The 17,563-nt window shown below is 38.9% G+C and overlaps 2 protein-coding genes across 2 annotated transcripts; both read right to left on the minus strand.

Moving 5' to 3' along the window:
• Positions 1-1,202: 1,202 nt before the first annotated feature.
• On the minus strand, positions 1,203-8,555 carry LOC139473452 (UPAR/Ly6 domain-containing protein cold-like). Its single transcript, XM_071256034.1, has 4 exons — positions 8,435-8,555; positions 4,921-5,040; positions 3,754-3,932; positions 1,203-2,838 (listed from the first exon to the last, which is right to left on the minus strand). Exons 1-4 carry the CDS (start codon positions 8,481-8,483, stop codon positions 2,719-2,721), a joined length of 468 nt encoding a protein of 155 aa, XP_071112135.1. The 5' UTR covers positions 8,484-8,555; the 3' UTR covers positions 1,203-2,718.
• Positions 8,556-14,517: 5,962 nt separating this feature from the next.
• Positions 14,518-17,311, minus strand: LOC139473515 (uncharacterized). The gene is made up of 2 exons (XM_071256134.1): positions 16,850-17,311; positions 14,518-16,199 (listed from the first exon to the last, which is right to left on the minus strand). The coding sequence occupies exons 1-2, from the start codon at positions 17,309-17,311 to the stop codon at positions 15,030-15,032; spliced, it is 1,632 nt and encodes a 543-aa protein (XP_071112235.1). The 3' UTR covers positions 14,518-15,029.
• Between the last annotated feature and the right edge of the window lie 252 nt (positions 17,312-17,563).

The raw sequence follows: 17,563 nt of genomic DNA on the forward strand, positions 1-17,563 counted from the left end.
AATAGGTTACCATCAGTTGATTATATATATGATATATAAAATATACTTCTAAAATCACTTTTGCATTTCGTTTTTTTGCTGAGTATATTACCCATACTCTTGCTAGTTAAAATAGAAGAATTCCGACACTCATTTCGTAAAATCATTACAACAATCATGCTTGTATAATAATCTCTTCCATCAGTTTGTTCCGCTAGGAAGTATAAAGAGATTGAGTCACCAAGGATTTGCCATCGGTCTATTGGTCCACATACAAGGGCATTGTTGACAACTAAGGTGTTGTTGCTCAGGTACAATTAAAGTTTCCTGAAAGTTCTACATAATATAATTGTTACTCATCACATAAGAAAAGTCTGGTTGTCTTGATTATCTCCCAAAACAAATTTCTTGGGGTGTAAAAGGGAAAACAGCAGTGAAAAGTTGTATCAATGTGAAGTTACATGATACATGACTTTTCCATTGGACGAGAGATCAGTCACATGACTACAAAACTAAAGTTCATGACTGTCTGAACGACACAGATTGACATTCATTCATTTTGCATTCTACAGCAATTTACCTCAATATCTATTTGACACATCTTTACAACCACCTTTCAATGATCAGCCAAATGATCAGTGATGACTAACACTTGTAATAGCCACAGGTCCATTAACAATTTTGGAAATCTCTTTCCTCTCATTCAGGGATGTGAGCAGGTTTTCCGAAAAAAAAAGAGAGTGGAAATGTCTAGGGGGGTCTGGGGGCATGCCAGAAATGTTTTAAACATTTGATTGCATTTTAAGCAATTTTGTGCAGTTTGGACAACATTCACATCAAGAAATGTAATAAGTCAATGGCACACAAAGGTCGATTCTACAATGAATGGATCACTAACAATTAGTGCTGACAGCAGTGACACAAAGTGTTTTGTCAAAACTACAAGCAGGGAATGTTCACAGAGTCATATTTCCAGGAAACATGGAGTCAGAAGTATTGTATGTTGATATAGTCACAGTAGGAATTTAAATTGGCAACTGCTACTTGAAACAATCTCCAGAACTCCTACATGACTTCATTACTGCATCATGTGCTTCTTGACCATCCTTATCCTTGCACAAAGCATACAATAGCGGTAAGATCACACTGCCTCCCTGGTGCTTTGTGCTTAGGAACTACACAACAGAGGCAACAAAAGGCAAAACCAAAACAGATTTCACAGGATTTTATTCAAAATATTTTATTAAAAATGTTACATATTCCATAAAACATTCATACATGTATATAAAATGTTACAGGGATAAAAAGTAGAACCACTATGTATTGTATATACAAGCATATGGCTGTGCCAATTGCCAGTGTACATGGGGTAAAAATAGTGCTAAAAAATTATCATGGTTACTTTCCCATGCTGCCAACATGGCCAATAGTTATCTAGATTTTATAACAATAATTGTCAATGACATACAACTTTATATGACCAAACTATTATCAAAATTTATTTTGATGTTGAAATTGGAGGCACACTATTTGTCAAATGTATTTTGTCTGTAAACGATCACTTCAACAATGGTAAATTATTACGTCTGTTTACATAAAAACCTATGCTAGAGTCCAATGTCTAAAAGGTCTGACAAAAAGTCATTGCTTTCCTGTGAGTTATTTCATCCAGTAATTAGCAAAGTGAGAGCGTGTTTAAGAAAACTATATACATTCTAATGATCATGAAAATGCTAATTAAAATGATTACAAATACAAAAATCTATGTACAAGAATGATTGTGAACTTTCATCACTAATTACACGATATACACTCCCTGTATAAAAATAATATTCACATCAATATCTCAATCAACAACATATCTATCAAGATATGTAATCCTTTTTTTTGTAATTCTGAAAAGTAACTTTGTTTTTTGTTGCATTTAACATTATGCTGGATAGACAGTATGGGTATGTACAAAGATGTCCCACCCAGCACAGGAAGGGCCTGGAGAAACTGGTTCATTAATTCTACATGAGGGCAAAACAATAAGCAGACATGAAAATTAGATGTATTGTTAATGTCCACATATCATGTAGACAGAGGGAATAACTGGTTATCATAAACATCCCTGTACATGTCTTAATCTGGATTAAAAAAATACATGCTAACAGAATAAGAGGCAAGATTTTCACTTGAAGACTGGCTTGACTACAGTAAAACCCAGTCACGACATTCACCTAATGTAGAACATTACCAAGTTGTGGGCTTATAATCCAAGTGATATACCCCATCTGTTCATTATTTTGTAAGTCAGACTAGGATAGCTTACATCATTTCAATATTTTGAGGCAATGTTTGGGTAAAATATAATCACACCTTCAATTATCTTTCCCTTTCAAAGTGCTTCTCATCTCTAATGGAAGAGGATTATCACCAGACATTTCACCAAAACTGAATGCTGGTCAGGATTTGACTGCAATTAAGAATTTTGAATCTTCAGCCTAAACAAGTTAAACACAATTTTAAACTCATACTAATAAAAAGAGTATTGAGAAGGGGCTTCTGAAAAAGCACAGTATATGATAATAAAGAACATGAATGACTTTGAGAATGGGGGTTAGAAACACCCGAGTCTGTATGTGTCATTGTCAGCAATTGCCTTCTGTTTTTTGCTGATTCAAAATAATTCTTCAGGAGGAATGGTCAACCGTGTCTATGTAAATGAATTTGGACTTGGTGCATCAAATATCCAAATTATACAACATGGAGGAATGATGGCAAGATATTTTGTGTGTCTGTTATTCTGAACACAAAATGGATCACCATGGAAACCGTGAGAAGTGTTGCGCTGGCTTTTATGCTTGATGCATCCAACTGAAACAAAACACAAATGTTTACTGGGAATGTTACTGACAGAACTGATCGTTTCAGTCTCCACGGCCTTATCTGATAGATTCTCATTCTGGTGTACTCTGCAGCAAAAGTCTAAAAGCTCCATGTTACTCACAGATCTTGCCAGCGTACACCACTGTTCATGTTTCGATGGTTATGCATAACATAAACAGTCATTTGCCTCATAATATAAATGTGAATCACAGTTATCTTCTGATTAAAACCAGCTAATCAAATATCTGCCTGGGAGGGGCAAGAGACAAGATGGAATAATATTTTAACTACCGTATTCAACATAATAAGCGCCTAGGCACTCTCAAAATTAGAAGTAGAAAAAAAAAACAGAGTTGAAAGATCGTAAATTTCGTGGTTTATGCTGACAGCCTAAAATGTTTATATATGACAGATATATTTTTCCAGAATTTAATTGCCCATAATTAAGGGTGCATATAACACACGAGTGCATATTAAAAACAAATAAATAAGTCTTGTGTACATTGATCAATCGGAATGGGTGCTAATTGGGATTGTTCACTAGCTAATATACATGATATATTAGCAAATATCACTGTGGGCGCTTATTACGTCGAATACGGTAATCAAATTACAGCTTACTTTCCAATCCTTACATGTGAATCTTTAACATTAACAGCGTTCAAGAGTCTTTCAGTTACCACAGGGTCAGACAATCCAGCACCATCAGCAGCCCCTAAACCACTGTTTAGGTACACGGACATACTATATCATCAGCTAGGGGACACATTGTGAGCCACTGATCCTTGTCTAGCCAGCTGGTATGACAAGCATGGGTTATTGGGGATGTTTAACTGATGTTTGACATGTTTGAGTTGAACATGACTGAAAAACGTAATTATGATGAATCTATGTGGTACTTACTGTTGTGTAGTAATTGCATCTGTCCCCCTGGCAACACTCCACACACTCCCAGTCCCTGTACCAGTCTCTCATGCAGGTCAGTCCAAGCCGACGCTGCTCCATTGCACAGAAATTAGAGGAGTTGCAGCTCTTGTAAACATGGTGAATCTTTACACTACGCGGTGTCCAGAATTCAGGTGCTGGAAACAAAGAAATAAACGGCTTAAAATTACTAATGTCTGACACATGTAGACTAATAATCATGATAATAACTGGCCAGACAAATTAGTTTAACGGTGGACTGACACAAGGATCCAGTGAATTTGTACATTCAGAAAAATCCCCGAAAAGTACATTCTCGGTAAATGGTGAAAGACAATTGCAATCTTTTCAGTATGCCTAGAGGTTAAACCAACAATCTGCTCTGTGTCGTTGCCAGGTAACATCCAGAAGAAATTCAAATTGGAAATTTGCGCTAATAATTCACTTTGCTGGTCTTGCATGTCCCATGGGATGCAAAAATGTATGGTTGTTGAATCATTGAATTTATCATTTATTTTTACCATACCAGGACGCCCTAGTCATTAGTGACTATTAAGACCTATCATGCCAGTACACCCTGGTCATCACTCACTATTAAGACCTATCACGCCAGTACACCCTGGTCATCACTCACTATTAAGACATATCATGCTAGTACACCCTGGTCATCACTGACTATTAAGACATAGCATGCCAGTGACCCTGGTCATCACTGACTATTAAGACCTACCATGCCAGTGCACCCTGGTCATCACTGACTATTAAGACCTACCATGCCAGTACACCCTGGTCATCACTGACTATTAAGACCTACCATGCCGGTACACCCTGGTCATCACTGACTATTAAGACCTACCATGCTAGTACACCCTGATCATCACTGACTATTAAGACATAGCATGCCAGTGACCCTGGTCATCACTGACTATTAAGACCTACCATGCCAGTGCACCCTGGTCATCACTGACTATTAAGACCTACCATGCCAGTACATCCTGTCATCACTGACTATTAAGACATAGCATGCCAGTACACCCTGGTCATCACTGACTATTAAGACCTACCATGCCAGTACATCCTGTCATCACTGACTATTAAGACCTACCATGCCAGTACACCCTGTCATCACTGACTATTAAGACCTACCATGCCAGTGCACCCTGGTCATGCATGTGTCCTGGTTCTCTCGGCACTGGATGGTGGTCTTCACACACTTGTCTCGATTGTCTCCCTGATTCTCACACACGTAACACTCAAGGGCCAAACCTGGGGGTCACAAAACATTGCACTGCTCAGCAGATATTCATACTGTTGCAATTACTGTCATCACATGTCCATCAGAGAAAGGCTTTGTAGATGGAATTCCTTCACTTTCAAAACTAGATGTTCTTTATATCACCATTCAGATGTGTGGGTAACCATGGTAACAAATAAATTCTGCATATTGACAATAAAAGAGCCACAAGGCCCTGTAATTTACCTGATTTGTTTTATTAGATCAGACCCAATCTCACTAAAATCATATCTTAGAGTTCGCTACAGCTAAACAAAGATCTGAGGACATCCCATTACGGGTCACATCAGACCGACCTTGCGCGAACTGACCAATGGAATGACCAATCAGGAGTCAGCTTTCTCGTGCTTTACAGCCCTAATTTCAAATTGGTGACCACGCTTCGAAACACATTTTGGCAAATTCTCCATTACAAATTTGAAACCTGAACAAAAGAACATTCTGGAATTGCTAATAGATGGTCTAGATTGTATGGATTCAGTTGTTAAACCCTTAACTATCGTTCGGAGTTAAAGTTTTCAAGGTTGCATGATTAGAAATGACATTCAGACTGTCACTTTCATAATCTGGTAAGTGATGTTCTGACTGGTCAGATGAAAGGTCGTTCTAACGTGACCCCTAATGGGATGTCCTCAGATCTTTGTTTAGCGGTAGCGAGAACTGAGGTCTGATTTTAATGAGATTGGATCAGACCATGTTGTAAAATGTTAAATATGGTAAAGCAGAATAGGTAAAAGAAATAAAAGCTTTCTTCACAAAGGCATCCATGTTCATTAACATGGCTAACAATAAAATGATACATATCAAAACTGGCTATGCCGTGTACATGATGAATCCCAAGTAAACCTTCGTAACAGCAGCCATGGCTCTTTTACCAGCCACAACTGTACATGAAAGTCAGAAGTATTAGGCAAATGGGGTATGTGAAGGTCAAATTTTCCAAGGATGTAGCCAGTTTAAAAATAAAAAAATGTTACATAAGTACTGAATTTAGTTCAGCATAGCACATACTGCATAAAACTAGATTTCATAACAATCCATGCAGAAATAGCTGAGCATGATGAATGAAATGAGATGACCATGGTCATGTCATGGTGGAAGCTGACAGGCACCAAACATCCGAAGTCAGGATCATAATACAGTTGTTTCAGCTTCATTAACCCAGAGATTTTGGCATGTTCAGAGGTGATGTAAAAAATGTTGCAACTAGACAAGTGGGGGTATGTGAAGGCCAAACCATTAAAAAAATGAAAATAGTGGTAACAAAGGTAGCTGGGTCAAAATCAAAATATGAAGAAAATACATGCAATTATTGTAATCTGCAAAGCACATTCTTACTGCAAAGAATGAATGCTGGTTTTGGAGGAAGTCAGTGGAGGAAGTCAATAGAGGAAGTCGAGTAACCTTCTTTCTGACTTCTTTCCAATAAAAATATTTTCAAGGTATTTCACCCAAAGATGCAAACTGACATTTCTTTTCATAAATCCAAGGAAATAGGAAATTCTTAAATTTTATACATATTTCAATTATGAATCATTATGTTTATAAGGACCATTCAAGCCAACTACTACAAATGTACAAGGGCTTGAAACAAAAACTAAACAGGTGAATAACATGATTAAAAACAAACCCGATCTCAGTGAGTAAATATGATTATACACCACTTTTGCAATATCCTTGCAATATCATGACACCCAAAATCACATTGCATGGAGTAACTTAGTCAGGTTCTTTCAGGTTAGCAGTAACTAAGATGAAAGATCAAATCTACTGAACAAGGGGCCAATTACAAATGTGTTCATCACAAACATGGAAAAATGCAACGTAGCTTGACATCAGGCCAGGAGCTGGACAATCCACACCCACGGAGATCAGTACCTTTCATATTTGGGCGGAATTTTCCACAAATGTTGGTTAATCCATACCATGGCCTATACCAATGTATGAAAATTGTTGTGATTTGAAACACGATTTGCTTCTATTGTTATCTGTAGCAATGATCCTGAAATGATATTTTACAATGTAGATGCTCTGGTGACCAAAGTGTTATGAAACAATAGCTACAATTACGAAGAATCCATTTAGTGCTCCCAATCGCTTGTGAATAGTGTCAGTTCTACCACACAACAATGATTAAACAGGTTATAAATTAAGACAGTGTTTGTTTTATGCAAAATATTTATTTGACAGCAAACCGGTATGGGTTATCCAAATGTATGTACGGATCGTCTAGATATGTGCACATGGCATCTAGATATGTGTACAGGTCATCTAGATATGTGTACAGGGCTTCTAGATATGTGTACGGGGCATCTAGATATGTGTACAGGTCATCTAGATATGTGTACAGGGCTTCTAGATTTGTGTACAGGGTATCTAGATATGTGTACAGGGCTTCTAGATTTGTGTACAGGGCATCTAGATTTGTGTACAGGGCTTCTAGATTTGTGTACAGGGCATCTAGATTTGTGTACAGGGCATCTAGATTTGTGTACAGGGCATCTAGATATGTGTACAGGGGCATCTAGATTTGTGTACAGGGCATCTAGATATGTGTACGGATCATCTAGATATGTGTACAGGGCTTCTAGATTTGTGTACAGGGCATCTAGATTAGTGTACAGGGCATCTAGATTTGTGTACAGGGCATCTAGATTTGTGTACAGGGCATCTAGATTTGTGTACAGGGCATCTAGACTTGTGTATGAGTCAGCCAAATAAAGTATGAATGCACCAAAGTTTAGGTTCCAGGTTAGCCATTTTTGTTGACTACGAATCTGACTGGTATCCATCCCGCCAATACAGCTAGGCCCTCTCTCCCACTCCGACATAGCTCTGGCTCACTAACCTATGTATATACATCGATATAGTCCATAGCGCTGCCCATGCTCATAGCTCAGGAGAGCAAATATATAGCTTACATCTATACATGATAGAACAATCACGATTATTTACACATAAACAAAACATCAACAAAAGTTGGAAGTTAACCAGTCATTGTTACTTTCAAGTTTCATGCACCCATTTCTGAGGGTATTCCTCTTATGATCGTACACACTCACCTACTCAATGAAATACCGGAAGTATTTGCTGGTGAATATTACATGCTTATGGGTACCATTTATGTTAGCATACAATAAATATTGAATAGGACTTAACAAAATCAATCAAAAAGTATCGTTCGTAAACTGGACATCAAATTGAAATCAAACGCTAGCTAATGTGTCAATCTGTCGTTCGCATTTGAAAAGAGAATCATAGAACTCGTCAGGCCGCCATTTTGGTCATTTATAAACAGGTAAACATTCGCAGGTAAAGTCATGAAAACCTGAGACAATAATTCAAACTAACCAAACAATCACTTACTTGCACTAAACAAGCCTACAAGGCAGTACACTGTTGTTAATGAATCCATCTAGACCATATATAAATTGTCCCTCCAGGTCACCATCAAACGTACAGGTAACCTGTATAATACCTTAAGTAAACTGAGACTCTCGTTTTGGATATTCTAACTAAAGGGAGGCAACTGTTACTAAAGTAAAATTTGTACAGGTGCGTCGTTGACATACCTCTGACTCAATGTACTACTCATGTGACAACAATTAACATTGAAAACAGTTTGGCTGCAAAAATATTTATATAAAAAGACACATTTACATCAGTGGCATTGATTTAATTTTCTTTTTAACTGATTATATAATTATTTCATATATTTCCATGACGCATTACGGTAATTTGAATCTGGCATTTTGAATTGATGATGGCATAAAATATGCGATATCTAAGCCGCACGAAGAATACGAAGAAACTTTGTTAGAAGTCGTTTTACCAAATATATGTATGTATGGTTGTGGTTGTTGTCATTTGAATTTGTGATATCAGTGACGCACATGGGCATTCTGGGGTAGGCCTGATCCCCAGTAGCCCATACATGTCATAGGTGTCGACTAACAGGAATCGAAAGGTCAGGCATCGTGACTTGGTTGATAGAGAGTGTGTCACCGCGCCCAATTGGCATGAACAGATGCTCATGCTTTCAGTCACTGGGTTTCTTACCAGTCTCGATTAGTTTCAGGCCGCCGTGTTACTGCCGGAATAGAGATGAAACCGCGTTAAACAACATTTATTTACCCGATATCTGTGAATATTTCGTTATATAATTTCTTAATTTATATCAACAGCTTGTTAGTTTGGGATATCAATAATACATTTCTCGTTATCATAAATGATATTGATATCTGGAATTGTTATTTAATGCAAAGATTTCCGCCAAATTCATTGGCCTACCTGCACTCGTCGATATTGCTCTTTGTGGGTCCACAAAAGATATATTGATCAATACAATAATTACAGGGATCAAATACGTACATTTTGCACGTATATTGGCTCCTTGTATTATCTCTATGTATATTATTTGAGCTGGGCTCCTTGACCATGCCTGGATCAGCTGGTCGTTGGTTCGGAAGTCAGATTTGCCCCGAAAAGGAATTTGAGTCTATGAGCACCGTACCCGTGCTGTGGAGTCCCCGTCGACAACGTCTATGGCCTGCACCACTTTGGGGTTTCTGTCTTCACACTGTAACGGGACTGGAAAATGACTAGTTCACAAATCGCTTCGGCTTTCTTGTCCCGAGTCCTCCAAGAAGTGTTTGATGGTACTTTAAGGATACAATTGCAAAATATATAGGAGACAATAAACATCCATAAACCAACCATGTACTTTTTATGTAAAAAAGAATGTTTAGTTCGATCACACGAGGGAGTCGAAGAATAATTTTCATAATATGTAAATATATATATATATATTTGTAGAAACGCTCGTTAAATGTTCCCGTCGGCTCAATGACAACAAAGCCAACACTATGCACATTGTGAAACCATTTAGTGATAATGATACGTATGAATCACTTACATTATTTTTTCGAGTGATATTATAGCTTAAACCTTGTGCAGATAATGAAGTTTTTCCTTCATCGCCAGTGAACTTTGACCACTGACACTGATGCGTCATTCCTACAACATATTTACCGGCAATTAGCGTCCACACTTTCCGGACGTTCAGAAAGGTGTCAACACATAACATTCAGTTCACTTTGTATGTACGTGGTAAGCAGCAGCACCCTCACGCCTCTTTTGTCTTAAAACATAATAATTAAGCAAACGTCGCCCGTTTTTAGCGTGCATAGCTGTGTTTGACATCACACTGAGTCTACCATGTAATGTTTTTGCATGACATTAAAACCCAATTCAGAAACCACGATTCTTTCAAAATCAGCATTATGTTTGTTTGTTTGGATTGTTGTTTAACGCTGCACTCAGCAGTATTCCAGCTATATGACAGCAGTCTGTAAATTATCGAGTCTGGACCAGAGAATCCAGACATGCATCAACAAAGTCAGCGAGCCTGACCACCCGATCCCGTTAGTCGCCTCTTACGACAAGCATAGTCGCCTTTTACAGCAAACAAGGGTAGCTTAATGTACATACATTGATGAGTATAGTCAGTTTGATACATTGTCTTTCTGTCAATTGAGCATAACAGTGTTTGTTTTGCTGATTGCCTCTGCTTTCGAAATATTTCAGCTACATGACGGCGGTCCGGACCAAACAATAATGGATTGACATTCTGAGCATTAATCCACGCAAATGATATATACTGACATGCAGGTAACCAAGTCACCGAGCCTGACCACCCGGCCCATTTAGTCGCCTCTTACGACAGGCATAGGATGTTAATTACTAATATTCATACATGGACTCCTGACCGATGAGCCTAATAGTGACTAAGTCTGGTAGCGGTATTCGATCTGTCGTACACTGTGATCATAAACATTAACAATCTTGAGGTAAATGTCTTTAGGTGTTTCTTGGTATGGTGTAGTATAGGCGCTGGTGTGTAGCTGATAACACATGGCCCTCTTCGTAACCAGAGAGCTCCGGACTATGGCGTTCTCTGATTCAGGCGCATCTACGTTGATAAATAATTGTCTGAAGGGTTTGATATTTTGTTTGTTTGTTGGTTGGTTAACACCGCACTCTGCAATATTTCAGCTATATGACGGCGGTGTGTAAATAATCGAGTCTGGACCAGACAATCCATCGAATACATCATGAGCATCGATCCACGCAATTGGGATACAATGACAGGCATCAGCCAAGTCAGCGAGCCTGATCATCCTATCCCGTTAGTCGCCTCTTACTGTAAAGATCCAATTCCGAAGACTTTGGTTTGTAGCAGAAAACACTTCATCGTCTTCTATAAATAATAGCGACAAACCATTTCCATAGAAATAGAAATCTCTGTACGATTCCACTATATCATGAGCATGTGTATATGAATCACTATCAAATCGAGATGACACTAGGTGTTCGCGAAACGGTGAGCGTATCCTACCCATGGGCGGATACAGCTTGTTTGAAAAGGGGGGGGGGGTGCACAATTAAGATCTATTTATTGTCTTTGGGGGTAATTTATACAGAAAGGATTTTTTTTCGAAATAAAAAGGGGGTGGCAACTGTGTCGACAATGAACTTTCTTACCCCACCATTGTTTACCTTGAGCTTACATTACCTGTGATGGCACAATTTTATTCAAACTGTCAATCATTTGTTACTCCTCCCTAGATTATATTATATTTCACAACAAAACCTCTTCTTGTTATATTTGTTATCGACCTATACTTTCTTTTGCCGTCCAGTTTATAATCCTGTAAGAAAAAGACTTTACATTCACCTAACGTTTATTTCCTTATTGTAGATTTGGAAGTTATATACTGTACATACGTTTTGTGAAACTTCTAGCTTCTTCCGCTTACTTTTACACACATTAGTCACATAAGTACATTATGGTACGAGACTTATCACATTGTCAGGGTCTTCTTCTCCAGGTTGAGATATACACCGCCGTCACGTCCATTGAACAGATGTACAGCTCCAATATGTCCTCCCTCATATGTGCCAATACAGAGGCTGCAGCTGTGAAAAATGATGTTGAAGATGTCGTCACTAATCTCAGTGATCACGATTGTGACGTTATCACCTCACTGAGTCAAAGAAGAGGACTGACCGTGTCATGGATCCTGTACTTATTACCTACCTGGTGAAGATACGGGTTGTGAAATACTAAATGTGAACGTCACACGTGTGTCAGACAAGGTTGACCTCGCCATGTCCGTTTTGACTGGACAACCGTGACCTCGGTCACAAAGGAGCTACTTTGTTTATTCTTTCACCTCCAAGAGATAGAACTGAATGAATCTCGTGAAAACGTGAGACATTTACAAACAGTCTCCAGCAGTTTTAATGCATATCAGGACAATAACTGCAGTCTTGTATACCCAAGTTGCAACATTTGTCATTTGGTAAGGAATAGAAAACACAAACCTGACACATACCAGCCTACAACATCAAACTTATCAAGACTTACTTTGATCCCCGAGACTGTATCGCCTTCCCCCTTCAGATGTGACATTATTTCAGACTGGGCCTAGGAGGAAGGATGACTTCTTTGATGATTTTCTAGGTGAAAATATACACACTGAGTATTAGTATTACTATTCAAACATTGCCAAGGGTCATACTTGAAGGATTAAAACCCCACGCAGGTGAAGTAAGCAGATGAAGCTAACCACGCGTCATCCCCCGCGGTGTGCCAGAATGAGTCGTGTCGTTGTTGTTCCTTTGGCTTGGTAACAGTGCCAAAGTCGTCCTATGGTGCTCCGTGAAACGTTCAGTACCGTTACCAAGACTGACTGAGTGTAACCGGCTTTGGTATTGTTTCGTCGAGCCTCAGTAAGTCTAGATATTACTTACAACGTTCATTGCTCCTTGGGTATGTGAAGAAGAAAAAACCAATGCACTTTTTTAAACTAATGTGCGTGATTCATAGGACTGTCATTTTAATGTTGTTTCCTTATTACTTATTTTCGGGGTTCTGTCGCATTTGGGTGTATTTGGGGGCTAACGTAAGTTAGTATGTGTGATGCACATTGTCAAAACATATAGAGCCAATGATACCCATGAATCATTTCCTTCTGAAAGGTCTCAATGCACATTTACATCCAGTTCACTTTTTATATCTGTCGTGAGCGACAGTACCGTGGCGCCTATTTCTACCAGTTCTAAAACTTCCACCGTTTTTAGTGTGCATATCTTTATCTTTGGTAATATACTATGATACCGCGTCTACGAAGACACAAGACAGAAACCTCGTTTCTCTCAAAATCAGATCATACAAATATTGCTCAATATCGTCTGATATACTGTCTTTCTGTTTGTTGATTAACTCCGCAGTCAACAATATTCCACCTCAATGGCGGTCATCTGTAATTTGGTACAGGTAAGGAAAGAAGAAAAGAAGAAGAAAGCCGACCTTACACAACTTATATAAGGGTTACGTGTATTCACAATAATAGTATGACCATTGTGTGAGTTGTGTGAAAGCAGGAAATACTTACTCTTTGCACTCACTGGAGGTGCTAGGATATTGCTCGAGAGTTGACTACTTGAAAATTGTTGCCTCTTATTCCAAGCATGGTATACTGGTGACCAATATTCTGGGAATCTCCATGAGTCCCACCAGTCCCACGTGTTAATTATGGACTGCCTGTTTAATGTCTTTGTTATCAAAAACATCTATCTGGACCTGGACTTGTTTAGTTGTAAGTAAAGGTACAGTTCCGGGTAAGTATGTAACTTCACTTTGGAAGAAGAACATCATTTTTATTTTCCTTCTCAGTCCCTTATCCCCTCCCGAACCGCCTTCCACATCATAATTTAATTTGATATAATGTGTCAGCGGTGTGCATAATGTTTTTATACATTATACTGTTGTTTGGCATGGAGCAGTCGGGGGCTTTAGTTTAACACCATGCTGGTGTGTGTAAGATACTTTGGTTGCCTGCTAACTTCTCGCTGTTCCCTCAATCTGGTGCACATATCAATACTATAAACACATTATCAATAACTTCTCGCTGTTCCCTCAGTCTGGTGCACATATCAATACTATAAACACATTATCTATAACTTCTCGCTGTTCCCTCAGTCTGGTGCATATATCAATACTATAAACACATTATCTATAACTTCTCGCTGTTCCCTCAGTCTGGTGCACATATCAATACTATAAACACATTATCTATAACTTCTCGCTGTTCCCTCAGTCTGGTGCATATAGCAATACTATAAACACATTATCTATAACTTCTCGCTGTTCCCTCAGTCTGGTGCATATAGCAATATTATAAACACATTATCAATAACTTCACGCTGTTTCCTCAGTCTGGTGCACATATCAATACTATAAACACATTATCTATAACTTCTCGCTGTTTCCTCAGTCTGGTGCACATATCAATACTATAAACACATTATCAATAGCTTCTCGCTGTTTCCTCAGTCTGGTGCATATATCACTACTATAAAGACATTATCTATAACTTCTCGCTGTTTCCTCAGTCTGGTGCACATATCAATACTATAAACACATTATCTATAACTTCTCGCTGTTTCCTCAGTCTGGTGCACATATCAATACTATAAACACATTATCAATAGCTTCTCGCTGTTTCCTCAGTCTGGTGCATATATCACTACTATAAACACATTATCAATAGCTTCTCGCTGTTTCCTCAGTCTGGTGCATATATCACTACTATAAACACATTATCTATAACTTCTCGCTGTTTCCTCAGTCTGGTGCACATATCAATACTATAAACACATTATCAATAACTTCTCGCTGTTTCCTCAGTCTGGTGCACATATCAATACTATAAACACATTATCAATAGCTTCTCGCTGTTTCCTCAGTCTGGTGCATATATCACTACTATAAACACATTATCTGTAACTTCTCGCTGTTTCCTCAGTCTGGTGCATATATCACTACTATAAACACATTGTCAATAACTTCTCGCTGTTTCCTCAGTCTGGTGCAAATATCACTACTATAAACACATTATGGTAAGAGACACATCACATTATAAGTGTATTTCACCTGCTCCAGGTTGAAATGGACATCAGGTTCGTCGTTCAGGTGTATAATATCAACACCACTTTCCAGAAATGTGACAATGTAGAGGCTGTTGTTGTGGAAGATGATGTTGAATATAAAGCCGCTGACCTCCCTGATCTCCGTGATGACGTTCGTAGCCAGAGATAACCTCATTACCTTCTTTCCTTCCCCAAAATATAGAATATTACTAACACAATCAACCGTCACACCGAGTATGTTTTTACCTGCCTTTATTCTGTGGACATTCTTCCCTCTGTAACTAACCGACCACAATGCATCATAATTACAGAAATATATCATTCTCCTTCTTGTATCAACAGCTATACCCAGTGGGCTGTTTGATCCAAGTTCAGTCACATCCACAATATTCCTAAATTTATTCCCCCATATTGACATACGGCTGATTGTTGCCCTGGCACGGAAGACTTTGGTGAGAAAGATGAGTCGTCTGTTAACATCTACAGCTATTCCGTATGACCTGATCCCAGCCTTGAGTGTTGTTAGTGTAAAGCTATACGCGTCTAAAGCAGACGAGAAGATACCGTCTGAGCTGTCAATGGAGAATATGAGTCTCCTTGAAACAGGATCAGATGCAAAAGCCCTGATATTTGATAGATCCAGGTACTGATAAGTCGTCATTTCGTGGGTCTGTAGGTTTATCTGCTTCGCGATTGTGCTGTTAGAATATCGCTGTACAACCAATATCCTGGTCATGTCTTTGCTCCTATGTGATGTAGGCGATGTTGTACGCACTGATGTGGATGGGGACACAGGAGGAGACGTCAGTACAAGTTCTTGAGTGCCGTTAACGCTGACGCCACGAGTCTCTTTCTCGGGTGACTCTTTGGTGTTGATGTACTCCTGATGAGAGTTTTCCACAACCTCCATGTCCACAGCGTAACTCTTGTTCAGCCTGTCAAACTCTCTCCCCAGTCTCCCCTTCCCTGTTTCAAGATGGTCAAGTTTCATTTCTATCTTGTCCACAGCTGACTCCTTTTCCCTTTCAGTAGCCTGTGTCTGGCAGCTGTGATTCAACATGGCCACGTGATCCGTTAGTGACGTCACATATTGTTGCAAGCTTGATATCATGATGTTTGTTTTGTTCAAGTCAGTCTGTAGGAGAGACAATTGTTTTTTACAAATGTCAGGAAGGAGGGTTAAAATAGGACAATTGTTTTCACATTTTTGGCAATATTAAAGAGAAGCATGCATTCACACATAAGTATGCATACACACACATGCAAATGCAAATATACATATTACACAGACGCGTGAAGATCCGGAGTAGAATTGCTCTTCAGCAAACCATGCTTGTCGTAAGAGTCGACTGGGATCGGTAGGTCAGACTCGCTGACTGGGTTAATGCATATCATCGTATGAGTGGATCAAATTTTATGATATCAGTCACTGGATTGTCTGGTCAAGACTAGATCATTTAAAGACCCCCGCCACCTAGCCAGAAATATTGCTGGGTGCGGCGTTAAACAAGAACCAAACAAACATTCTACACACGTATATATATACACTGTACTGTAAACATGAATGTAGAGGATTATACAGAAAGTATTACGAGGATACAAATATTATCAGATAAAGCCATATCAAGAACCAAAGAATAATAATAATAATAATAATAATAATAATAATAATAATGATAATAATAATAATATTGAGGCAGAACTTTCACATGTTATTGTTAAGCCTAAGCCTAAACATTACTTTTCAGTATGTTGCACTGTTGTCAGTCCGTATAGTCGTCTTACCTGAAACACATTATGTTGGTGAGCTGTAGAGTCTCTCAGAACGGACTTGTCTGGGGGATGTCTGTGTCCAGTGTTCTCGACAGTCTGCAGATGTCCGGAGAGGCTGCGTATCTGTCTCTTCATCTGCTGATGTTCCTGCTTCAGTTGTCTCATCTGGGACACCACGTGGCTGTTCACCATGGAGTCAATAGACCTCTCTCGTAGAACCTGTGTCCAGGATGCTTCTATTTGACTGTGTACGTAGGCAGGTACGATCTTCTCTATCAGTTCAGTTCGCAAAATCAAATTCAAGAGTCGCATTTTGTTAATGACCTTGGTCTCAATATGTTGAACTTCAACTTTCAAGTTTTTGATTTCCTTCTCTGTCAACGCGATAAGGTCAATAACAGGAGCAATATTTTCCTGTCCATTTGCCAACTGTATTACAAGTGACAGTACAATGGTCACACATATTCCCACCATGTTTGTTGTTGAATGAGCGACAATGTTGGAGCAGGGAAGACTTTGGTGTGTGGCAGAAAACACTTCACCCTCTTCCTTACGAACTCGGTTGCAGTATCACGTGACTGGCGTTCTCTCATCCCGATGCATCTACCACGACGAAGCAGGTCTAAAGTGCCGATTATATAAATAACTGTCTGCGGGGTTTGTTTTGTAACTACAGCAAACATCCCACTGCGAGTGGTACACATGTATAATGTTGAATATTCGATT

Source organism: Haliotis cracherodii, unplaced genomic scaffold (genome assembly GCF_022045235.1).
Source record: "Haliotis cracherodii isolate W230 unplaced genomic scaffold, xgHalCrac1.p SCAF_29, whole genome shotgun sequence".
In the NCBI taxonomy this organism is placed as follows: Eukaryota; Metazoa; Mollusca; class Gastropoda; order Lepetellida; family Haliotidae; genus Haliotis; species Haliotis cracherodii.